At 39.0% G+C, this 25,895-nt stretch overlaps 1 protein-coding gene across 8 annotated transcripts in view; it reads left to right on the forward strand.

Moving 5' to 3' along the window:
- The window catches only part of CPEB3 (cytoplasmic polyadenylation element binding protein 3), a 175,911-nt gene that overhangs the window by 80,883 nt on the left and 69,133 nt on the right, over positions 1-25,895 (forward strand). For 6 of the 8 annotated variants that reach the window (XM_060286761.1, XM_060286758.1, XM_060286759.1 and 3 more), the window contains one exon: positions 14,160-14,183. The exons of the other annotated variants lie outside the window; for them this stretch is intronic. In XM_060286761.1, the coding sequence (XP_060142744.1) occupies positions 14,160-14,183 (24 nt within the window). The remainder of the gene's footprint in view (positions 1-14,159; positions 14,184-25,895) is intronic. 8 annotated transcript variants of the gene reach the window in all.

Genomic DNA, 25,895 nt, shown 5'->3' on the forward strand with positions numbered 1-25,895 from the left:
ATGAGTACAACGTTAGAAACAGGGGGAGCAGTGTGGCCTAAGGGATAGTATCACTCAGCTTCAGGGAGGTATCTTCCAAGTAGGCTGGAAGGCTTGTGAAACCTGGAGATGAGCAATAAATTAGCATAGCCATGAAAAGCATTGTTTAGAATCTAGCATATCTGGTCCCACTTCTTAGAAGCTGTATGACCTTGGGGCCACATTCTTAACTTCTTTGTCTCTGGTTTCTTCACCTGTAAAATGGAGATAATGATCCCTAAAATGGCTATATATAAATCTTGTAAAGTTTAGCATAGTGGCCTAGTAGATAATGCTCAGGTGAACTGCTGTCATGATTGCTTGTATCAGAGCTTTAGTGCTGCCTTTTATTTTATTTATTTATTTTTTTAATTTATTTATTTTTGGCTGTGTTGGGTCTTCGTTGCTGCATGAGAACTTTCTCTAGTTGCAGCGAGTGGGGGCTACTCTTCATTGCAGTGTGCGGGTTTCTCATTGGGGTGGCTTCTCTTGTTCTGGAGCACAGGCTCTAGACGCGTGGGCTTCAGTAGTTGTGGCACATGGGCTCAATAGTTGTGGCTAGCGGGCTCTAGAGCGCAGGCTGAGTAGTTGTGGCACCCGGGCTTAGTTGCTCCGCGGCATGTGGGATCTTCCCGGACCAGGGCTCGAACCCATGTCCCCTGCATTGGCAGGCAGACTCCCAACCACTGTGCCACCAGGGAAGCCCTAGTGCTGCCTTTTAAAGATTTCCTTTTCTTTGCATGTTAGACTTCCAAAACATATCTTACATTGTTTGTGTTTAGATAGAGGTTTTCCTGATGGAATTTAAGACAGCACACCTACAAATCACTAATAGGCTAGAGTGGCTGTCCTGGAGTATATTACCATCTCTTTTTGTGTGAATCTTTTTTTCAGCGTGAAATGCTTCCTGTCTCTGTCTCCTGACTGAAACATGCACCTTCTTTGGGGCTTAGAGTTGCTGTATCTTTCATGATGTTTGGCACTTTTAAAGATGCTCTGCAGTCATGTTTGGAATGTAAAATGGGATAGTCATTTTAGACAACAGTTTGGCAGTTTCTTAAAAAAGTTAAACATACACACCCACCATAGGATGCAGCAGTTCTATCTTAAGAATTTACCAATGTCCACACAAAGATGTGTATGTGAATGTTTAAAGCAGCAGTATTCATGATAGCCAAAATTATAAATAATCCAGATGTCCCTCAACTGGAGAACGGGTAAACAAATTGTGGTACGTTTGCACAGTGGAATACTATTCTGCAATAAAGAAGAGCGAACTTTTGGACTTCCCTGGTGGCGCAGTGGTTAAGAATCCACCTGCCAACGCAGGGGACTAGGGTTCAAGCCCTGGTCTGGGAAGATCCCACATGCCGCAGAGCAACTAAGCCAGTGTGCCACAACTACTCAGCCTGCGCTCTAGAGCCCGTGAACCACAGCTGCTGAGCCCGCGTGCCACAACTGCTGAAGCCCACGCACCTAGAGCCCATGCTCTGCAACAGGAGAAGCCACCGCAATGAGAAGCACGCACACCACGTCAAAGAGTTTCCCCCACTCGCTGCAGCTAGAGAAAGCCTGCGCACAGCAACGAAGACCTGCGCACAGCCAAAAATAAATTAATTAATTTAAAAAAAGGGATGAGCTGTTGATTCATGCAACAACATGAATGACTCAAAATAATTATGCTGAATTTAAAAAACTAGACAAAGAAAGAGTACATACTAGATGATTCCATTAATATAAAATTCTAGCAAATGTACTCTAATCTATAGTGACAGAAAATACAACAGCTTTAAGAATATTTTGAAGTAATATTGTCCCCCTTTTTTCAGAGGAGGGCTTAGATTCTTGGAGGAGTCATGTTTAGATAAGGATGGCTTCTGGTTGAGCAAGTCTCTGAATCTCCTAAGTGTCTCTTTAGTTAAAAAAACCTACAGGAGGACAGTTATGATACTCTAACTACCTCATTATTTTTGTGAGATGTAGATGAGATTAGGCACAGGTACAAATAAGGTGTTAGTATTGCTACATTTGGAAAGTAGGGGGCATAGTCTTTTTAGAGAAGAGGGTCTAAACAGTAGTTTTGTAATGTAACAGAGGTTCAGTTTTATTGAAATTAAAAATTTTCATGCAATTCATTTTTTGATATCTCTCAGCTTGTAACTACAGCCTGTTCCAAGTTATGCAGCAAATAAGAAATTTGAAGTGCTGTTAGATTATACCTTGACAAATATGACAAATATGCCTTGTCAGCTGAACTATAATAAAGCCAGTAGAGCCTTATACATCAGTAGGTATCTTCTACAGCTTCTTATTAATTGCAACCTCTAACCCAGTAATTTGAACTTAATACAGCTAAACTTACTATCCCATATGATAATTATGAAATAAAAAATGTGTTTCCACAAGTCAAAAAAAAAAAAAGAAATTTGAAGTTCCACTTTTGCTCTGACAGGGAGGGATGGCTGTTTGCCGTCACTCTTCCTTATCAAACTTCTAAAAACACTGATACATTGAGGAGTCCTAGAATAAAACCTTGGATGTTTGAAGACTTAAATTTTTAATATCTTAAAAAAAAACCCCAAAAGACATTCATCTGCTTGAGAAACTCTAAGGTCATTGGTTGTTAACACCTTGTACACAGCTGATGCACCAAGAAACGTGGAGCTTTAGATCACGCTGCCTTCCACTTTTTTCCTCTTATTAATGCGTTGAAAATATGTTAGAAGACTTCACTTCTATTTCTGTTTGAACTGAGGGCTGCCAGAGGCAATGTGAAAGGGTTTGGGTATGAACTTTGCGTTTGGCAGACTCTGGTGTGGCTGCTGAGCCTCCTCTTCCCCCTCCCCGCTCCCTTTCATTCTCTGCTGAGAGTGATCTCCTTGGGGAGCGGCTCAGCTGAGAGGAAGTGGCAGAGAGGGAGCTGAACACATGATGCTTTTATGCCAAAATGGGAATAGAGCCAGTTTTGCTAGAATTTCAAATGGAATTTTCCAAAATTTGAAGAGTACCTTGTATTTCTGCTCACCATGAGTGGATATAAGTAAATAGTTTTTTGTTTTTTGTTTTTTAGCAGAGTAATAAGATAGGGAAGGAATTATTTTGAGATTCTCAGATTAAAGACTTTGTCTTTGAGTATTTTGAACTTTTGGAAGACAAGATCCCTGTTTCTCTCCGAACAGATTTAGAAGTAAAATTAGTATATAATTGTGGAATGAATATATTGTAAATGATGGCTAACTTAAAAATGCAGAATAGTAATCAGAAGGACATGTAATGATCTATACTCAAATTTCAAATTATTTTGGGTAGATGCTGCACATGAACATGGTAGGGGACCTAAGGGCATTGTTGTTTTGTCTTGACCTTCTCATTTTACAGATGGGGAAGCTGAGGTTCAAGAGACTATGTGAACTGGCTAGGGTGACATGATGGAGCCAGAACCTTCTGGATCAGAACCTTCTGCCTCCAGGTTGAGGGTGATAACCTTTGCTTTAAATACTTAATTGTTAAGAGTGGTTATATTATTTTTATACTAGTTTAACACACACAAATCCAGTGTCTCTGGGAAAATCATTTTTCTAATATTACTTGTCACCTTGTTTATGCTCTGAATGCTTAATGAATCCTCTTTTCCTGAAAAATAGAGTGATATTCCTGGTCTACATGGCCTGGCATTGAATATTGTAAAGAAGCGAACTCTGAAATTCTTGATTTACTTTACTGGATTTTGGAAGAAGTTCTTTGTGTGTGTGAATATGTCTAAAGTGTCAGGATTTGGGTGCTTCGACTTAATAATAAAGATGCAGGAAACTGAAAAGTTACCTTTTTCCTGTGGACCTCCCTGTTTGCTTTGTCCACTTGTGTCAGCAGTAGAACGTGGATTTCTCTTTTATGGTACTCATCACACTTGTAATTAACTATTTTAATGTTAGTGTTTCACTTTAACATGTATGCTTCAAGAGGGCAGAGAATGAACTTCTTTTCATAGCTGTTCGTTGGTTTCCAGTGCAATGCCCAGCCCATAGAGTAGGTACTCAGTCTGGAAGACTGGAAGAAAGGAAAAGATATCTCAGAGAGACTGTGAAAAGCACAGTATAACAGCCTTAGAGAATATCTAGTCCACCTTAGTTCCTTCCTAAAGATTTGTTTTAACGTTTTCTTTTGGAGGATGGTACTAACATATATGGATCTAGCAATTAACAGTTTACAAAGTGCTTTCACACACCTGTCTCTGCCATTGTAATGCTTAAAATGGTTTGCCAGTGCATGGTCAGAATTTTCCTTAAGCACCAATTTCTCCCCAGAATTATTCTCTTATCCAAACAAAATATGGCTGTGTGATAGAGCAGTATATGAAACTGAATGCAGTTTTTCAGATAAAGCTGGAGACTTCAAAAGATTTTCTAGATTTCAGCAAGTTTTAAGAATGCTTCGTGATTTGTTTCCTTCTGCTATTGGGGCACTTTGACAGAAAACAGAGAATCATGGTCATTCCTTTCATCTTTATTGCATCCTTGTTTAAAACATGGCAGTGTCCTCATTTTCTAAAAAAGGTAAAGGAGCTTGCTGATGTCATACAGCCAGCAAATAATCGTCTATGACTTGGACACACAGATTAGTCTGCTAACCAGTCCTTTAATCCGAAAGAGCAGTGATTTCTGCTCTTTTGGGTTTTCCCAAAAAGATCACTCAGGTTTCCTTTAGTAGCAGTTAACTAAATAATACTTTATTGATTGTAGAGAATTAGTGCATTTATGAAAATGATCAGTTTTAATTTTACAACGTAGTCTCCCTTATTAGTGGCAGGAATTTTAACACACTGCCTCTCAGGCCTCTAGTATATGCAGACTGGAAATCTGAGACTTAGACGAAGACTTGGTATGCCGGTGATCCGGAGGGAAAGTTAAGTACCTGAAACTTTGCCTTCTTTTCTTTGTTAGCCTCCACACACACATACCTTTGTTATCTGACTAAAGTTGTTGTTGTTGTTTTCCCAGCCGAATATAGTGGAAATAATGTAGTTTGGAGGGACAAAACATATCTGAGCTTAAATCCTGGACCCATCATTTGTTTGTTTCCTTGGGAAAGCTACCCATATTTTTTATTTTAAATGGACACATTAATCCCTTCTTTACCAACAATAAGGTTAAATGTGCAACGCTCCACTACCAAACCTGGTAAGAAATACATACCTAACAAATGCTAGTCTCTGATGCTTCCCTCTTCTACCCATTTGCCCCCTTTTTTTCCTTTTGAGTTAGCAGTAATTCTTAATCCTGGCTCTACAATCAAAATGGGAACCAAAATAAATAACCTATATGGGAAAAGAATCTGAAAAAGAATGGATATATGTATATGTGTAACTGATGCACTTTGCTGTACACCTGAAACTAACGGAACATTCTAAATCAACTATACTCCAATATAAAATAAAAAATTAAATTAAGAAAAAAAAGGAACCAAAATAGAAAATACTTGTGACCCCATACCAGAGACTGTAATTTAATAGGTCTGGGAGTGAACCTGGTTGAGGGGGGTGGGTGGAAAAGACCACAATTAGAGGTAGTTACCTCTTGAGAAATTCAGTGCTGCCCCCCTACCCCTTTCTAGTGTCTATCTTTATCTGAGCATGAAGGAATCAAACAGTATAAGGATTGTGCTGTGTGTTCCCTCCTATTGTTTCTTTCTGCTCAAGGCTTGGTCTGCTTTTATTGTTCCCTGAGGTTTTTCCAAGTCCAGGTTACTAGAGGAAGTTGTCTTTGAGGGGTCAGGATGGGTGAGGGGAATGAGCAGTCCTCTGTGTTGCCAGAGTTCATCCCAAATTCTCAGGTCTGTTCCTTTCCACAACTTTGCTCCACGAAGGAGCCCTCCTTCCCACATGAGAGGAGCCTTGTTGGTAGGGAGGAGACGAGGAGGCTGACTAAGGGGCCTGGGCACAACGGCACCCGTTTTGTTCCCGCTCTCTCCCCTCTGTATAATTTCCTACATTATCTGGGGGCTCAGACATGTAGGGTTAGCAAGTATTGGCTGTCCTGAACAATCTAAAAATTGAGTGTTTAAAGTTTGAAGAGACCACAAGACACCTTGGCATAGTGAAGACTTTGGTATAGTGAACATATGCCAGATATCTGGGTGCGTGGAGTAGGCATTTTCAGACCTGGTTTGGACAGACTGGTCTGTGTAAAATATAAAATATTCTGGTATGTGATTAGGATCCGTAGAACTTTGCTTGATTTTCTTGCTTTTCAGGAGGGCAGTTAGTGTGTCATTTAGCAATGTGCTACTGAGATAAAGGTAAGGTGGTAATTAATTACTCTCAGTGGAATACTATTAGGGCACAGGTGTGAGGGTGCATAGGCACCAGCTGAAACAAATGCACGTGCATGCCCACTCTCTCCAACCAGTGATAGCAGTATCATGCAGACATTCTTTTTTTTAAAAAAATATTTATTTATTTATTTGGCTGCATCGGGTCTTAGTTGCGGCATGCAGGGCCTTCGCTGCAGTATGCGGGATGTTTCGTTGTGGTGCACGGGCTCTTTGGTTACGGCGGGCAGGCTTCTCTCTAGTTGTGGCACATGGGCTCTAGAGTGCGCAAGCTTAGTTGCCCTGCGGCATGTGGAAGTTTAGTTCCCCGACCAGGGATCGAACCCACGACTCCTGCATTAGAAGGCAAATTCTTTTTTTTTTTAATTAATTAATTTATTTATTTTTGGCTGCATTGTGTCTTCGTTGCGGTGGATGGGCTCTAGGTGTGTGGGCTCAGAAGTTGTGGCTCACTGTCTCTAGAGTGCAGGCTCAGTAGTTGTGGCACAGGGGCATAGTTGCTCCCTGGCATGTGGGATCTTCCCAGAGCAGGGATTGGACCCGCATCCCCTGCATTGGCAGGCGGACTCTTAACCACTGCGCCACCAGGGAAGTCCCCATGCAGAGATTCTTTACCTAGGTTTATTTCCAGAGAAATCTTGTCAGACATACAAATTTTAAATGATCTTTCTCTGTTTTAATGAGAAATTTAAGACATGGACCTGGAAGTTCTGAAGTGATTACTTTGATAACATGTCACATATTGAGAGATTTAATTAGTAACCTACATGGTAAATGTAGTTCAGAAATTAATACTAGGTGTGCATGGACACTACAAGATGCTATAGTGAAGCCTTGGATTTACCATTTTGGACAAGATTGGAAAAATAATAGTGGATGGAAATGGAAAAGGGGATTAGGAGTTTCCTAGGAAGCAGAGAAGAACAGATGTTAAAACATGTGGGGGCTTCCCTGGTGGTGCAGTGGTTGAGAGTCCGCCTGCCGATGCAGGGGACACGGGTTTGTGCCCCGGTCTGGGAAGATCCCACATGCCGTGGAGCGGCTGGGCCCGTGAGCCATGGCTGCTGAGCCTGCGCGCCCGGAGCCTGTGCTCCGCAACGGGAGAGGCTAAAACAGTGAGAGGCCCGCATACCGCAAAAAAAAAAAAACCTACGAAAAAACACATGTGGGTATCTAGATCCTTATGTTAACTGGATAGGTGATTATATTTTAATGATACTATCAGAGGAGTGGGTTGAATGGGTGTGACTGGAATATATGGATCTGATGTATGGAATAGTGGGAACGAGGATCTGAAAGGTGGTTAGAAATCAGATGGTAAAGGGCCTTGATTGTTCTTATGAGAAGCTTGGACAGGCAAGTAAAATTAGGAAAATTAGGTTTATCTGAAAGAGGATACTCAGGATGATGTGAGGTATGGAAAACTATTTCTTATGAGGAATAGCTAAATATAACTTCATTGTAGAAAAGAAAACCGAAAGGAGATAAAGTAATAACCCTCGAATAAAAGGCTGGTGTCTGTGGTGAAGGATAATAGTGAGGCAAGTATAAGAAAGAACTTTCTAACTAGAAAGAATTGTCCTACCATGTAGCATGAGTCTTCAGTTTTCCAGTCATGTTCTATGGAACCTCAGCATCCAAGGAGGTACTTTAAGGACCACTGTGGGGAGGGATACCTGACAGGTGGAGCTCCGAATCCCTGTGCTGCTTCAACCTGAGCAGCCTTGTTCAGGGAATAAATATCTCATATTTGCTGGGGTTCATTTGTTGGAGGAGAGAGGGTTCTGCTACTTAGAAAAAAGTTTGAAAAGACTGGAAAAGACTGAAGTGAGCCTCCTTATTCTTTTACCTTAACTCTTGATTAACATATTCTAGCAGAACCAGGGAGAACATCTTTGTGTTGGTTATAGAAGTAATTCCTGTTTTGTTTGGGACATTGATTAAAGATCTATAGGTTTCCTATAAGATTTTGTAAGCAATGAAACAGAATGTTGCAAAAGTTCAGTTGTTTAGAATGTAGGGCAGTTTCATATGTTATTAATGACAATTAGATTTTCTGACCAATCCGCAAAAACACCTATTAAATTCTGATCTTAATTCATAAAATAACAGCTTTAAGTATAGTGATTAATAGAAAACAATAGTGCTATGGTAGTAATAATGAAATAAAGAAAATTTGGGTGAGAAGTTTCTCTTTATTAATCTTGGATTATGATACTGAAAGCAAACTCTTGAAAAAAAAAAAAAAGCAAACTCTTAGAGGATGATAAGTTTTTGGAATCCTAAAGGGAATTTCTGGGTACTTTCAAGGACTATACAGGTTTGAAATGCTGGCTTTTCTATCTTGGTGGTTAGGAATAAAGGCTTTTTTTTTCAAATGTCCATTGACTGGTGTATTACTTTACTAGGGATGCCATAACAAAATATCATAGACTGGATAACTTAAACAAAAGAAATTTGTTTTCTCATAGTTCTGGAGACTGGAAGTCCAAGATCAAGGTGTTGGCAGGGTTGGTTTCTCCTGAGGCCTTTCTTCTTGGCTGGCAGATGGCTGCCTTCTTGTTGTGACCTCACATGGCCTTTTCTCTGTGCATGGGCACTCCTAGTATCTCCTCTTCTTATAAGGACACCAGTCCTGTTGGATTAGGGCTTTACCCTTATGGCCTCATTCAGCCTTAATTCCCTCGTAGAAGACCCTGTCTTCAAATATAGTCACATTGTGGGTTAGGGCTTCAACGTATGAATTTTAGGGGGAACACATTTTAGTCCCTAATAACTGGTGAATGGATCAATTGTGGTTTTTTCATACTATGGAATACTACTCAGCAATAAAGAGAAACAAAATATTAACACATGTAATAACATGGATAAATCTCAAAAACATTATGCTAAGTAAAGGAAGTCAAACACATTGATTCCATTTATATGAAGTTGTATAAAGGGCGGACAAAACTAAGAAAGCAGACTAATGATTGCCGGGAGCCATGGTTTGGGGGATAAGATCAACAGCAAAAGGGCACAAGGAAATGTTTTAGGGAGATGAACTGTTCTAGTTTATGATGGTACCGGTTGCATGGCTGTGTATGATTACCAAAATGGATCAAACTGTAAACTTACAATGGATGAGTTTTATTGAATGTACATACTACCTTAACTTAAACGAGAAAAAGAATAAATGCTTTAGAGCCGGTGTGGACCTGGATTCCATCCCAGCTCTGCTGTTTAGGTAGCTGAATAACCTGGACCAGTCATTCTCTTTGGACCTTAGTTTGCCCATCTGGAAATATATATTATGGTAGTTGCTTTGGGAATTAGAACAGACAACATTAAACATTCAGCATATAATGCCTGGAGCATGGTAAATTATCAGGTTATTATATTTTACTTTATGGTATTTCTTTTCCTTTATGAAGTATGTAAGCAACACTAGTATTATACTTGCCACTTGTTAATGTTACTTTTTAAGCTTGCAAATGGAATGGAAAGATTTTTCTGAGAAAAATGGATAAGAGTCAAAGAGAAGAGGGTGGGAAGAAGGGATTTGAAAACATCCAAATACTTTATGGGAATGTAGTAGATGAAAATGTATTCCATCCGTTCAAGCATCATTTCTACCTGCTAAGTTTATCTTATGAATAAATTGACCTTTTCAATTATAATTTGCCAGATTTGAAAATTACTGGGCTAAAACTATCTCACCTACCATTATAAAGACAAAGATAGAGGAGGGGCATATATGGGACAAACTCCATCACTCCTGTGCTTTGGGAATTTACAGTCTAACTAGGGAAAAGGGGATATTTTTGTACTAACTTTAAGATCTTAACCCATCTTAGGTAGAATTTTTTGCATGACTAATACTTAGATGGAAGTTGAAAGGGACCATTAGATGTTCGAATAGAATTTAATTTTGTATACTGAAATGGTATTCAAAAAATAAGTTTACAAGGTGTTTTTAAGAAACTGATTTTATTGCAAGGAAGGTGATTAATAATTTGTTACTACAGTTAACTTTTAACAGCCTTGACAGATATTTCCAAGCCAGTTAGTAAAATGTACTAAGATCTCTGTATCTTGTTCATTTGATTTCATAAGTATGGCATCCCAGGATGCTTAAGTTCCTGAAATGGGTGCATGCTACTTTGATCCACAAGAGAATGGAGATCTCTCTCTCTCTCTCTGTTGTGCCATGCACAAGCGTTTTTGAACCTCTGTAGTAGAATCTGTGTATGATGTTACTTGGCTTACAGAAACATCAGCAACTTTAGATGAATCCATGTAGCTGAAGATTTACTTTAGATGTTAAAATCAGATTGTAAGTTGCCCTTAGGGAATCACATGTGTGAGTGCAGCCATGTAAAACTGAGTGCAGGCCAAGTCTTAAGGAGTAACAGATGATCCATTTTACAGTGCTGCCTCCTGTGCCTAACCAAACACCATACAATTAACATGAGGTGTCATTCACAAGGTACTAGTCATTGATCATGTAAACTTATTTTTAGAGTAACTGGCATATCCCACTGCAAAGTACATGTACCATTTTATATTTATTCTGATGAATTGAAAATAAGTCTAATTTTTTTCAGTTTGGGATTATTCAGGTTTATGATTTAAAGACTACAAAAATGTTAGCATTTTGGACCTTCTACGTTAATCTTATAACGTTTTATCCCAGTGAATCGGTCTAAAATGTTTGTAATATTTTGTTTTTTATTAAAGTATAATTATATACCAAATAGTGTGCAGATCATAAATATATACTGTAGCTTGATATATTATCACGGAATTGAACACAAAGTAACCAGTACCTAGATCAAGATCAAAACATTACCAATACCCCAGAACCTCCCCTCAGGTTCCCTTTTGGTTAATACCCCTAGCCAAGGGTAACTACTACCTTGACTTCTAGAAATTGAGTGTAATTTTTTATGAGGTCTAAAGTTGTTTAATACATAATGAAACAGTAAAAAGAATTTTATCTGTAATGATGATGATTGATAATAAAGAATTAAAGTTCTTGGAGGAAGTAGTTCTTGGACTTTGAAAGTATATCGTATCTTGGCATATCTGGTATAAATCTGTACTAGCATAGAATATATTATATACCCAGAATTAGTCACATTATTTCCTTTTTTTCTATGTGGGATTGTTTTGTGCTGGCTCATGCTAAGTTTATATATTCAATAGCCTTTCTTGTTTAAAAGTCATATTTGTTCTCAGGGGAAAGCACTACTTTTGTGCTCCCAAATTTCTCTCCTTGGTGTTCTCTTCATTATCTCTCCCTTAGGGAAGAGTTTGATTCTAATTAGCCTATTTGCAAATGGCCCTCATGAGCAAATTTTTTTAATATAAATTTATTTATTTATTTTATTTTTGGCTGCGTTGGGTCTTCGTTGCTGTGCACAGGCTTTCTCTAGCTGTGGAGAGTGAGGGTTACTCTTCCTTGTGTGCGGGCTTCTCATTGCAGTGGCTTCTCTTGTTGCAGAGCACAGGCTCTAGGCACACGGGCTTCAGTAGTTGCAGCACGCAGGCTCAGTAGTTGTGGCTCGCGGGCCCTAGAGCGCAGGCTCAGTAGTTGTGGTGCACGGGCTTAGTTGCTCCGTGGCATGTGGGATCTTCCTGGACCAGGGCTCAAACCCGTGTCCCCTGCATTGGCAGGCAGATTCTTAACCACTGTGCCACCAGGGAAGCCCAAGATCACTACTTTAAATTGGCTGCCTATTCCATATTCCATCTTTGCCTCCATATTATCAGAGCCTGCAGACTGACATGAACCAATTTTCTGTCTTCGATTAGAAATGGGAAAAAGAGAAGAATCTATAAAAATCATGAACTGTTTTAAGGAAGCTTTGATTATAACTCCCAAGTAACTGTGAAATACTGATGTATTTTTGCAGTTTCAATGTGAGAGATAAATAAAACCTCCTCCAAGGCAAACAAACAAACAAAAACCCAAAAAACAACTCCCAAGTATGCGTTTTGCAGCTCTACCCCATCCCCAGTTCGGGGTGCTGCTCCCCGCCCCCATGCCTGTCTGGGTCTATGCACTTTGTGTTCTCTAGTACCTGAATGGTTAGCAGTTGAAGACTTGAGTGAACAGCATTTTCATTTATCCTTTAGGGATGTTAAGGTCTGATGAGTCATTTGTACCTTAGTATCGTAATCAGATTCTTTTCTATTGAGTATCTGGCCAGAAATCAGGTATAATGAAAGAATAGGAATGTGTTGTTTGGGAGAGAAATGAGTAATTTTGAAATACAGAATGTTTGATTTTCTCTCTAAATAGAGGTTTTGCCTTGGGGGGTGTTGGACAGCATGACATCATTGGGGATGGGAGAAGGACAAAAATAAATGGTGGGACATCAAAACTGGTTTTCATCTCTTTTTTTAAGTGTTGTCTATTAGTGTTAATTCACCCATGTTATTATAAGTGAAGTAGGCTTTTGTGGGGGACCCAGCTAGGAAACTACCATTTATTATTCTGGGAAGATGAATTTCAGGTTCCAAATAATGAAAAGTGTAAAAGTTCCTTAAAATTTTATTTTAGAATGCATTCCCTTTGTAAGTGATGCAAACAGTAATTGCTATGTAAATTCAGAAAAGGTGTTTTTCGTTGAGAGTTATACCGAGGGACAGAGTTAGGGAGTAAGTAGGGTTTGAATAATCCTTTTTAATCTGGATAATACTTTATAATATTTGTGTCATGGGAAAGTGAAGAGGCCAAAGGTGTATCAGTGGGGTGAGTACGATGTCTGAAGAAAAATGGAAACTACAAGAAGATGAGGTTGGCCAACTAGTATTTCAACTTTCTACCTGAAAAGTCTGAATTCTTTTCCTAGGAGAGAAGTAGTTTTATTTAGTTCTACCTTATACTGGGAATGTAACCCCAAATTATCCTTGTTTTTTGGTTTAAATTTAATGTTATAACATTTCATGCCTTTAAAAAATGGATTAGAGTTCTCATTTATTTTTTACAGAACTCGGGGTTTCAAATTTGAAAAACTTTGGCTTTGAAAGTCATTTTAGATGACAGGATCTCTAGCTTTATTAAACATTGTAACAATGCATTCTGTGGGCCTTGCGTTTTGAGGGGGAAGAAAATCTTTAAAGTGCTCTCTTCTTCAGCATAGCCTGGGATGTACCCATTGCCTAATCCCTTTCTACTTTTTCAGTTCACTTTCTAGATGAAAAATATATTGTTTTCCCTGCATTTGTAATACTGTATGGAAAGTAACTGAGGAGGCTAAGAGAAATGTCACTGAAAATTTTACAGAAATACATTTTGTAAAGCAACAGCTAATTGTGTATAAAATTTCTATACAGTTTTCAGGGGACTCTGAAGTGTGTGTGTGTGTGTGTGTGTGTGTGTGTGTGTGTGTGAAGAAATTTAGAATGACCACCACACGCTGCAGATTTTATTTAGAATGAATGGTTTTATCTTTAAAGTGATGTCTGGTGGTAACATATAGTTCAAATGAAGATTTATAGATCAGAAAAAAATTTTAAAGAACTCTATCTATATCTGATATAGATAATGGGCCACAGTGTAAATCCTTATAAGACTTGTGAAACTTAAGCACCCATTGTATCTTTTCCAGTGGCTGCCACATCCAGTTGAATTTCTCTTTAAGATTGTGATTTAACTTGTGCTTCATAAAGGTTTTTTTTAATATAATATGTCTGTAGTCAAGTTGAACAGTATCTCCAGATTGATTCTGAGAATACTTAGAAAAGGTTTGTGTGAATATTTTTTTATTTCTAAATTCACCATTTTGATACAAATACCCATGGTTTTCTTCTGTGTTTACATGCAGCCAGGAGCTATGGGCGAAGACGAGGTAAATTTTTTTTTAATGAGATCTTTTGCTTGCCAAATTGTGAGTAAATATGAGTGTGTGCGTGTTTATACCCGTGTGTGTGTAAAACAATAATTATTGTGTGGTATGATGTTCTAGCTTAATTATTTTAGCAAAATAATTCTTTTGTCACTTTCATTATAATTATTTTTCGTTAGTAGGTAATTTGTTCTTTTAATCCTAATAAAGACATAGCAAAGACTATTTGTAACTGGAAGTTTTTGATATATGGTTTATTGTGAATGATCTTGAGGGAATAAAGGCCAAGCATACGTATTTTGTTGTTGTTGTTCTGTGCCCACTGTTCTGTTCTATTATTTTCACACTACTTAGAAGACAGAAGTTAGGTTTTAGAGGGCAATTCTTTATCTTAGTAGGTTGGCTGGTGAATATTTTTTGCGTTACATCCAGAGGCAGATCTACCTTGAAGCTAAATGAAAGTTAATTTTCAGGTATCCTCACTTTCATGGGTCCCCTCTGAGATTTTTACCATATCATTGTATTCTTTTTCTTAAAGAGAGAGCCTCAACTTGTATAGGCTCTAAGCCCCATAAAACTTGCATTCTCTCCTGGCCACAGCCAAACAAAATAATATTGCTTTCATTTGTGTATTGCTGTAACCTTTCTAAAGCATTTCCATATCTGTAATTTGTTCAAATAATTTTATGAAGTAGGTAGGGTAAGTCTAATGTAGTGGAAAGAGTATGGGGTTTAGGGTCAAAGACTTAGGTTGGAATCACTGCTTTATCACTAACATCTGGTATCCTCATCTGTAAATTATGAAGTAATAAAACCAGTCTTTTCCAACTTCAAGAATGTTAGTCAGTGAAGTTATGGTATAAAATATGGGAGAGGAAAACTTATCCATGAAAACTGAAAGCATTCCATAAATGTCAGTTGCTTTGGTGCTCATTTGCAGAAGTTGGGAGAGATGAAGTAATTTCCCCAACTGTGAGATCTCAAAGTCAGAGCCAAGTCCAGAACCTTTGTCTTTTGGCTACTTATTGGGGATGTTTATCATTCATCAGGCTGTCTCTGACTCTGTAATTGAGTCCTGAAGATAATAATATTAAATTCATAGTATTTATTCCACAGTAAATATTTGTTGAATAGGTGAATATTGGCAGAACCTAATATGTGTTTGAGTTACCAATGAAACCTTCTATCATGATGGAATCATATCGTCAGTTTTGTTCTCATGTGGTGGTGAAGAAAAACATTTGTATAGTTGATTACTTTTTAACCATGGAAATAAAGACCATTTAACATTTGTTAATCTTATAATTTTACAATTTCAAGTGTAGAAAATAATATTACTAGAAATCATTTTGTAACATGTATTTTTTTATTATTGCTAGGAAATTGATGGCTCTCGGGAAGGAATAGAGAAGGACATATCTGGGGGGTAGACAGCAGGGACTATACTCTTCTTAGGCACTGGTCAATCACCAGATCTTGTCAGTATTTTCCTTCTAGTTTCTCAGGGCTTAACCCTCCCTTTCCATTCTATTGTTTCATGTCTCTGAAACACCACTTTGTCCTTCTCACCCTTGTTCTCCATTCAGGATCCCTATCATCTGGCTTCTCCCTGTTTCACCAGCCTCATCATCTCCATTTTTCCCCCCTCACCTTCCTCTGACCAGTCCCTGTGCTTTCCAACTCTCTAGCTATTGCAAATACTGTCCACCTTTCCTCTCATTTACTTAACTAAAACCTATCTTTAGTTCATGCATTCAAGCCTAACTCGAGCCTAACCCCTTCCAGGAAGCCTTGCCCAGTGGCCTTACAGGCAGTGTTTTCCTCTGCTTCTGTTGCCTTATGTTCTTTCTGTCTTTTCTGTATGCCCTGATTCTTCAACTGGAGATAGGTTCTTTGAGGACAGTTGTCTCTTGTGCCTAACACTGTGACCTACATATAGTTAGCACTTATTAAATGCTTTTTGAGGAGGATTGTTTGGAAGTAAAACCCCATATCTATGCAGACCAGAGTTTGGCATTATATTTTTTCAAAATTATTTTATATTTAAAAATCATAGTATACTAAATACTAGACATCAAGAATATAAGATCACCTGTAGTTTCTAAACTCCTGAAAAAATATTTACTCTTCCTCTTTCTGTGTTGCCTTCCCCATCTTTATTTGTAAGGTTTGACTTAATCGTTTTCAGAAGCCATGATCATCTTTGCATCAAGTGCTAAACACTGCCTAGAATGACCTGGTCACTGCTCTTCATAAGTCTGCAATTTGATAGTTGCAGATGAAGAAGATAACGGCAAAAAAGAGAGAGAGAGAGAGTGAGAGTGTGTGTGTGTGTGTGTGTGTGTGTGTGTGTGTGTGTAAAGTTGAAAAAGAAGAGTCATCTTTCTAAAATGTAGTGACAAAGTCATATGGGATGGAGCAGATGTACCTCATATCCACTCTCATTGCTTGAAATATACTCATCTGGGCCAGCATTACATAGTATAAATTTGATGATCTGGCAGATTTCCTCATGCCATTTATTTGTGTGATCAGGGATTATATTAATGCTTGATTTCTCTCCTCCAAACAAAATTTAGACTTTTCTCCAAAAGCATAAAAAGTGAACCTGCTGATGTGTGTTAACTGTAACTCATATTCTGTGCTTTACATACATGTTGGTAAACATTTTAGGAAGAGAGGGCAAAGAGAACTATCTGTGACAGTTTTGAGATCTGTCAGCAAAAATTAGGCAGTGAAATCTTTCACCTCTCCTGGAAAAGCTTCCTGGAATAGGTAGAATTTTAGGAACTATTTGGATGATGGAAGAGGAGTAGGAAGCAAAGCACGCCAGGTATCTGATTCAACTTAAAAGAAAGCTTTGGGGCTTCCCTGGTGGCGCAATGGTTGAGAGTCCGCCTGCCGATGCAGGGGACACGGGTTCGTGCCCCGGTCCGGGAGGATCCCACGTGCCGCGGAGCGGCTGGGCCCGTGAGCCATGGCCGCTGAGCCTGCGCGTCCAAACCTGTGCTCCACAACGGGAGAGGCCACAACAGTGGGAGGCCCGCGTACAGCAAAAAAAAAAAAAAAAAGAAAGAAAGCTTTGAGGTGAGATTGGCATGACCAGATGCTTGGAGAATATGTCTGTGAGTGGATGCAGTGGGGGCCAGCTGGAGAGGAGAAGTTGGCAGTGAGATGGTCTGTGCTGCCCTGATGAATGGTTTTTGACACGGATAATGTCAGGCTTTGGAAAGAGAGTTTCATGATACAAGTAATGAAAACAGGAGAGAACTTGGGCATCAGTTGACAGCTTGGATGGGGAATCAAGTGTTGGAGGGTAGACTCTTTGGCAAATCAAGCGCTTCCAGTAGTACAGTTGAAGCAGTAGCAGTTGGGAAGAAGAAGAATTAGATGTGAAAGAACAGGATTTGAAAATGAATCTTGATTGTACATAAAGTTTTAAAATATTCAATTATATTTCCCATTGATACCCACTTTTATTTTAGAGACGGGTTTCAGTAGACAAAAGTTGATTTCCCTTGTGGAATCAAAATGACAGCAAAGAATCTTAACCTCTTCTTTGCAGAGTGTTCTTTCACAAGTTTTTTTTTTTAACATCTTTATTGGAGTATAATTGCTTTACAATGTTGTGTTAGTTTCTGCTATATAACAGAGTGAATCAGCTATACGTATACATATATCCCCATATCCCCTCCCTCTTGCGTTTGCCTCCCACCCTCCCTATCCCACCCCTCTAGGTGGTCACAAAGCACAGAGCTGATCTCCCTGTGCTATGTGGCTGCTTCCCACTAGCTATCTATTTTACATTTGGTAGTGTATATATGTCCATGCCACTGTCTCACTTTGTCACAGCTTACCCTTCCCCCTCCCTGTGTCCTCAAGTCCATTCTCTACATTTGCATCTTTCTTCCTGTCCTGCCCCTAGGTTCTTCAGAACCATTTTTTCTTTTTTTTAGATTCCATATAGATGTGTTAGCATACAGTATTTGTTTTTCTATTTCTGACTTACTTCACTCTGTATAACAGACTCTAAGTCCATCTACCTCACTATAAATAACTCAATTTCATTTCTTTTTATGGCTGAGTAATAGTCCATTGTATATATGTGCCACATCTTCTTTATCCATTCCTCTATCATTGGACACTTAGGTTGCTTCCATGTCCTGGGTAGTGTAAGTAGTGCTGCAGTGAACATTGTGGTACATGACTCTTTTTGAATTATGGTTTTCTCCAGGTATATATATGTCCAGTAGTGGGATTGCTGGGTCGTATGGTAATTCTATTTTTAGTTTTTTAAGGAACCTCCATACTGTTCTCCATAGTGGCTGTATCAATTTACATTCCCACCAACAGTGCAAGAGGGTTCCCTTTTCTCCACACCCTCTCCAGCATTTATTGTTTATAGATTTTTTGATGATGGCCATTCTGACTGGTGTGAGGTGATACCTCATTGTAGTTTTGATTTGCATTTCTCTAATGATTAGTGATGTTGAGCATACTTTCATGTGTTTGTTGGTGATCTGTATATCTTCTTTGGAGAAATGTCTATTTAGGTCTTCTGCGCATTTTTGGATTGAGTTGGTTGTTTTTTTGATATTGAGCTGCATGAGCTGCTTGTATATTTTGGAGAATAATCCTTTGTCAGTTGCTTCGTTTGCAAATATTTTCTCCCATACTGAGGGTTGTCTTTTCGTCTTGTTTATGGTTTCCTTTGCTGTGCAAAAGCTTTGAAGTTTCATTAGGTCCCATTTGTTTATTTTTGTTTTTATTTCCATTTCTCTAGGAGGTGGGTCAAAAAGGATCTTGCTGTGATTTATGTCATAGAGTGTTCTGCCTATGTTTTCCTCTAAGAGTTTTATAGTGTCTGGCCTTACATTTAGGTCTTCAATCCATTTTGAGTTTATTTTTGTGTATGGTGTTAGGGAGTGTTCTAATTTCATTCTTTTACATATAGCTGTCCAGTTTTCCCAGAACCACTTATTGAAGAGGTTGTCTTTTCTCCATTGTATATTCTTGCCTCCTTTATCAAAGATAAGGTGACCATATTTGCGTGGGTTTATCTCTGGGCTTTCTATCCTGATCCATTGATCTATATTTCTGTTTTTTTGCCAGTACCATACTGTCTTGATTACTGTAGCTTTGTAGTATAGTCTGAAGTCTGGGAGCTTGATTCCTCCAGCTCCATTTTTCTTTCTCAAGACTGCTTTGGCTATTCGGGGTCTTTTGTGTTTCCATACAAATTGTGAAATTTTTTGTTCTAGTTCTGTGAAGAATGACATTGGTAGTTTGATAGGGATTGCATTGAATCTGTAGATTGCTTTGTTTTCCTATGCAGCTGCAGCCTCTGTTAGAAACTAGCCTGATAACTAGTGTCATACATGATCTTTGCCTACACATTAAACAGCACACTTGATTAAAATAAATGTTGTGTTTTCATTTCACATGAGTTTTTATGGTCTCTGGGAGACTTTTGTCCATAAACAGATGTTGGCTATGCCAGTGCTTTAGATGTTTAACAGAATTTCTTAGTTAAAGAGCAGCCAGGAAAATATGAACGATCTTCTTAAGTAATGTGAATGAGCAAATGGAAAGAATGATTGGAGTCACTTTACTGTTGGATTTACTGTGGATTGGTGTTACTATTGTAAAATGTACTTCTGTGTATATTTAATCCATAAAAACTATTGAAATTAATGGATGATTTAGTCAATAAAAAAGGTTCTAAGAATCCAATAAAACAAACTTGTGTATCAAGTTGGAGTTAGGTCTTTCTGCCAAAAGCCTGCCCAAGGCAGGAGAGATCAGCTATATCAGTGAGACCATGGTACAAACATGCCATCCTGCTAATTCAAACTGGGGTTATGTGAGCTTTCTTGTCTAAAGGAATGGATGGTCCCAGAGTGAAACATGAACAGCTGAGGAAATATCTGAGTGTTCATAGCTATAGTGTCTGAAGTATTGCTGCTTATAGTAATAGGAAAATTTTTCACTTTTGCAAGAAGTTGCTCTGGAAGGAGCCTAAACTAATAATGAAGGAGGGGTTCTGGGCTGTCCACCCTAATTTCATTCATTAAATGTTTGTTTGCCCATATGGGTTGGATGAGGTGCTAGACCCTAGCTGTCTCTCTACTGAGTGTTCACTCTAGTGGGGGAGAGAGAGGTAATACATCAGCATTAACAAACATTTTTATACTCAAAAGTTGTGATAAGTACTAGGCAGGAAAAATGGGAGGGTCCCTTTAAGGTAGGATGGTTTTCTCTGAAGAGATGTTATTTAAGCTCAAACCCAAAGGATGGAAAGGTTTATTTATCTTTAAATATATGTTTTATTTTGGAAATTTCCAAACATGCACGAAAATAGAATTGTTTAATGAACTGTGTACCCATCACTTAGCTTCAATGATTATCAACATTTTTGCCAATCGTGTTTCATATGTTCCCCCTCCATTTTTCCCTTAGAATATTTTAAAGGAAATTCCAGACATCATAATACAGCTATTTTAAGAGGCTTGAAGCATAGTACTGATAAATGCTACAACATTGATAAACCTTGAAAACATTATGCTAAGTGAAAGAAGGTAATTAGAAAAGATCACATGTTGGATGATTTCACTTTTATGAAATGTCCAGAATAGGCAAATCTATTGAGACAGAAAGTAGACTAGTGGTTGCCTACGGCTGAGAGGGTTCAAGGAAAATGGGGAGTGACTGCTAATGGGTTAGAAGGATGAATTGTATAATAAGTAAATTATTTCTTAATAAAGCTGTATTAAAAAGGAGTGGTGGGGGAGGGGAGAGGCACCTGAGGCAAGAAGGGGCTTTGTTTGAGGAAGTATATAGAGCCCCGAATGGCTGAGCTTGGTGGGAGAGAAGGGAGGGTGTATTAAGATGAGGTTGGAGGAAGGAAGGAAATCTGATCTTGCTGGGCTTTAGCTCCTGGTAAGAATTTTGCACTTGGTCCAAGTACAAGAGGAAATCTATGAATGTTTTAAAGCATGGTCAAGTGATCAGTTTTATGTTTTTAAGAGTACTCTGGCTGTTGTTTGGAGTAGAGTGAGAGAAGTGGGTTGTCTACATTGGAATGATGGTAGTAGTCTAGGCAAGAGATGATGGTGCTTTAGGATAGGATGATGGCAGTGGAATTGGAAAGAAGTGAACAAATGGAGTTTTATGTAAGAGTTTTGTGTAATAAAAGGAATGCTGGGACTTCCTTGGTGGTCCAGTGGGTAAGACTCCACGCTCCCAATGCACGGGGCCTGGGTTTGATCCCTGGTCGGGGAACTAGATGCCACATGCATGCCGCAACTAAGAAGCCCTCATGCTGCAACTAAGCTGTCCGTGTGTCACAACTAAAAACGATCCCGCATGCCGAGATCCCGCAACTAAAGATCCCACAAGCCACGACGAAGATCCTGCCGCAACTAAGACCTGGCGCAGCCTAAATAAATAATTTTTTTTTTTTAAAAAAAAAGGAGTGCTGTTGCCCCCAGAGATTTGAAACCTTTCATCTAGTTCAAATCTCTCATTATGTAAATGAGACTCAGATAAGTGAAATGTCCAAGGTCACAGAGTAAAACAACCTAGGCTGGAATCTGACTATCTTGACTTATAGCCAGTTTTTTTTTTCTTAAGGGAGACATGCTTCATAATCCATTTTTTAAAAAAAATCCCCAGAGTGACTTATTTCTGAGCTCCTTGTAAAACTAAGATGGAAAGGGTCAGGCTTGGAGTGGAAGTATTGGGCCAGGAGTGCCCTGGAGCTGCTGGATTGACAGCAGAGACGTGGCAGCTCAGAGGTGAGGTCCAAACAGTTTTAGCAGCACAGCATGGCTAGTGGGCTTTTGTTTTCCCTGCGTAAGCTGCAGGAAACGGAACCTCCTGGGGAAGAGTTATCTTGGACAAACCTTCCATGCTTAACTAGGCTTTGCAGGTTTCTTATTTGGCCCTTGTCTTCCAAGTCTCCTTTAGCTTTTTTTTTTTTTTAATAAATAAATAAATTTATTTATTTAGTTGTATTTTTAATTTTTGGCTGTGTTGGGTCTTTGTTGCTGTGCGCAGGCTTTCTCTAGTTTTGGCGAGCGGGGGCTACTCTTTGTTGTGGTGTGCGGGCTTCTCATTGCAGTGGCTTCTCTTGTTGAGGAGCACGGGTTTCAGTAGTTATGGCTCGTGGGCTGTAGAGCACAGGCTCAGTAGTTGTGGCGCATGGGCTTAGTTGCTCCGCGGCATATGGGATCTTCCTGGACCAGGGGTTGAACCCGTGTCCCCTGCATTGGCAGGTGGATTCTTAACCACTGTGCCACCAGGGAAGTCCAAGGCTCCTTTAGCCTTAAGTCATCTCTACATCCAGAGATTTTTTGTCCATTTACTGGACCAAAAACTACATTCTGCTTATTAATTGAAAATAGATATCAGAAAACCAGACCATTGGTGGAAGAGAAAGCCAAATGGCCAAAGTGCAGCAGTTGAGAAGTATTTCTCCTGTTTCTGTTGAAATATTGAATATGAATATTTTCTGTGAAAGTTTCATGAGATTCTAAAGCAGATTTATATGCTAGGTACATAGAATATAATTTTTGGTAAGTAACGTGACTTACTTAAAACATTTTGGTCTTGAGGAATGCCTTTTTTTTTTTAACATCTTTATTGGAGTATAATGGTGTGTTAGTTTCTGCTTTATAACAAAGTGAATCAGCTACATACCGAGCGGATCTCCCTGTGCTATGCGGCTGCTTCTTGGGGAATGCTTTTATTAAAGAAAAGATGTCAGAGAGATACTACTTTAGTAAAGCAGGGCCTCTCATGGGATACAGTTTGGGTACATCCTCTTCAGTTTCAGTTTCTAGTAATGCATGTCCAGGAACTAAAATTATACCAGTCTTCCCAGGGACTGTTTGTCATGGGAGGATAATTTATGCCAACCAAATGAATGCACGAATACCAACCTCTTTAGCCTACTGGACAGGTCGGAATACCAGTGTTTCATCTTATCATGGAGATGGATGTAACAGAAATATAATTTCAGTGGCTGATTATTTTTCTGCTAGTTCAAGAGTCACCTCTTCATAATAAGGCACTAAATTCATAGAACAGCCCTTCAGGAGCTTATAATTAGAGCATAGGGAAATAGATGGTTTTCAGGCTTTGGAAAGATCAAATGAGCCATTCTGTCCCACATAGGAGTAATCCCGACAGTATTGTCAAAGTCCTCCTATCTCCTGTTGATATGAGCTGGGTAAATGCTGCAAGTTCTTAGTCTACCCTTCTGTCTTTTAAATGCTTCCTGCATACTAACTTTTTGTTCCATCAGTACTTGAGGCAGTCATGTTACAGTAAGGTTGACTAGATTCTAGATTTTGTATTCCATTCCTGAGCATATACTTTTTTTTTTCTTAAGTCTTTATTGAATTTGTTACAATATTGCTTCTGTTTTATGTTTTGGTTTTTTGACCCCAAGGCATGTGGGATCTTAGCTCCCCGACCAGGGATCGAACCCTCACCCCCTGCATTGGAAGGCGAAGTCTTAACCACTGGACTGCCAGGGAAGTCCCATCGTATACTGTTCTTAACTTGATTGAACTTGGATGTTTCCCAAGGCTCCATACACTTCACACAATGTCTCTTTTAGTGGCTGTCTGCTACAGACAGATAATCTGCATTTCAGTGGTTCTTAAGTTTGAGCATAGGAATCACTGAGGAGATTTGTTAAAAGTGCAGATTTTCAAGTTTGACCTCCATGATTCAATTTAAGTAGATCTGAGGATTGAGTTCTGAGACCTGTATTCTTAGTTCTTTAACCTACAGTTAGAGAAACATCACGTATGTGTGAATTCTTAGCAGTTTCATTTCCAGGGGCAAATTTATTACTAAAGTCTGCGGTACTCTATATACTAATAATAAGACAGAAGTTTGGTTTTAAAACCTTGGGAAGTTTCTTAAGTACCCATAACCAATTTTTAAAACAGCCCAAATTTTTGCAATTAACATTTGCTTTTATTTTCTTTGCCAAAATACTCCGGGGAAGCTGTGGTTATGTTGGCCATGCAGAAAGAAAGTTCTCTTTGTTCCAGAATGTCTTGAACATCCGCTGCTTCTCCTCACTGATCTGGTTCAAGACTTCCTCATCTCTCAACTGGACAGTCACAAATTTGTTCAGAATTTCACCCCATCCTCCCTCTCCCTGGGTGCAGATTGCTAGTGGAGGTGATGTAGCTATTGTAGGATTTGGGGTAGAGGGAATAACATGGTCCGGGGCATCTTAGAGAAGTCATTCTGACAGGATGGAAGATGGATTAGATGGGAGTATCAGAGTCTTCAGGGAGTGAGTGTGGTTTTTCAAAAAAAGCTAGTATTAGAATGAAATAGCAAATTTGGAAAATGTGGAAATTTCCTGTTGCTTTTGTAATATATACTGTAAAACGAATGCTTGAACAAACAGAAGGAGGAGAAAAGGTCTCAATTTTCTAGGAACAGGATCCCATCTCTTGCTGTCCTCACACCTGTATGTTGTGTGCCAGCATTTATTTGCACATACTGTTTTCCTTTCTTGTCTACTGCCTCGCTTTTAACACTTACTGAATACCTATTTTATGTGCCCTTATTAGAACATGAAGATACAGTGGTGAACAAGATTAAATTGGTCCTTGTCCTAATAGAGCTTACAGTTTCACGGGGTTGGGAAACGAGATACCAAATGAAAACCCGTATGATAGCATAATGGTAATTGAGGGAAAAATGTTAGGAAAAGTGCTGTGAGTGGATAGAAATGGGCATCTAATCTAATCTAGAAGGTCAGGAAAGTTCTACCTGAGTTTCAATGACTTTTCAGCTTAGATCTGAAGAATTAATAGGAATTAACTAGAAAACTGGGGAGTTGAGAGGAGGGTGTTTGTTTTGGGTAGGGGGAACACCTTGTCCTTAGGGCCTGAAGCAGGGAGGAATAATCAGAAGTTTCTAAAGAGGTCTGGGTGATTGGAGATTAGTGAACCAGAGGGAGAGGCAGCAACTATGATGAAGGAGAGGTAGGCAGAGGCCTTACAGTTTACAGTGTTTTTGTACTTTATCCAAATAAGGGGTGAGGGGTTTTAAGAATGGGGTGAAGAGTGTAGTTACATGTTCAGATTAATATTTGAAATTGGTGACTTTGGCTGTTTTATAGAGAAAGCATTGTGAGGTACAAGGTAGAAATCAGTAGACTGTATAGGTTGTTGTATAGACTCATTAGGCTGTTCAGGGGAGAGATGATGGCAATCTGGACCAGGGTGTTAGGACTGAAGGTGGAGAGAACTAAATGGATTGAAGAATTATTTTGTAGCTTGAGTTGGTAGGACTTAGTGAGAGATGGATTAGATGTGGAATATGAAGGAAAGGGATGTCAGGGATGACTCCTAGATTTCGAGATTGAATTGAGTGTGGATAATAGTCATTTTTATTGAGATTGCAGGGGTTGCTAGAGGCGCAGGTTTGGAGGGAAAGATAAGAGCTGTTTTGAAAGTTCTTTCTCTGTGGATTCTTATTCTTCACCTTAGAAACTCCCACTCCCACAAGATTCTGCTCAAAATTGTCCTCCTGTGAAATCACTATAAAGCCCTCCCCACCCCTCGCTCTTTTTCTGTAGAGCAGTAAATTGTGCCATTGTGTCACTTGGTAAAGTCTTCTCTTAGTATTTCTCTAGTTTATAATTATGTGCTTGCCTATCTCTCACCAGACTTGATTTCT

This window comes from Globicephala melas, chromosome 16, assembly GCF_963455315.2.
Source record: "Globicephala melas chromosome 16, mGloMel1.2, whole genome shotgun sequence".
Classification (NCBI taxonomy): domain Eukaryota; kingdom Metazoa; phylum Chordata; class Mammalia; order Artiodactyla; family Delphinidae; genus Globicephala; species Globicephala melas.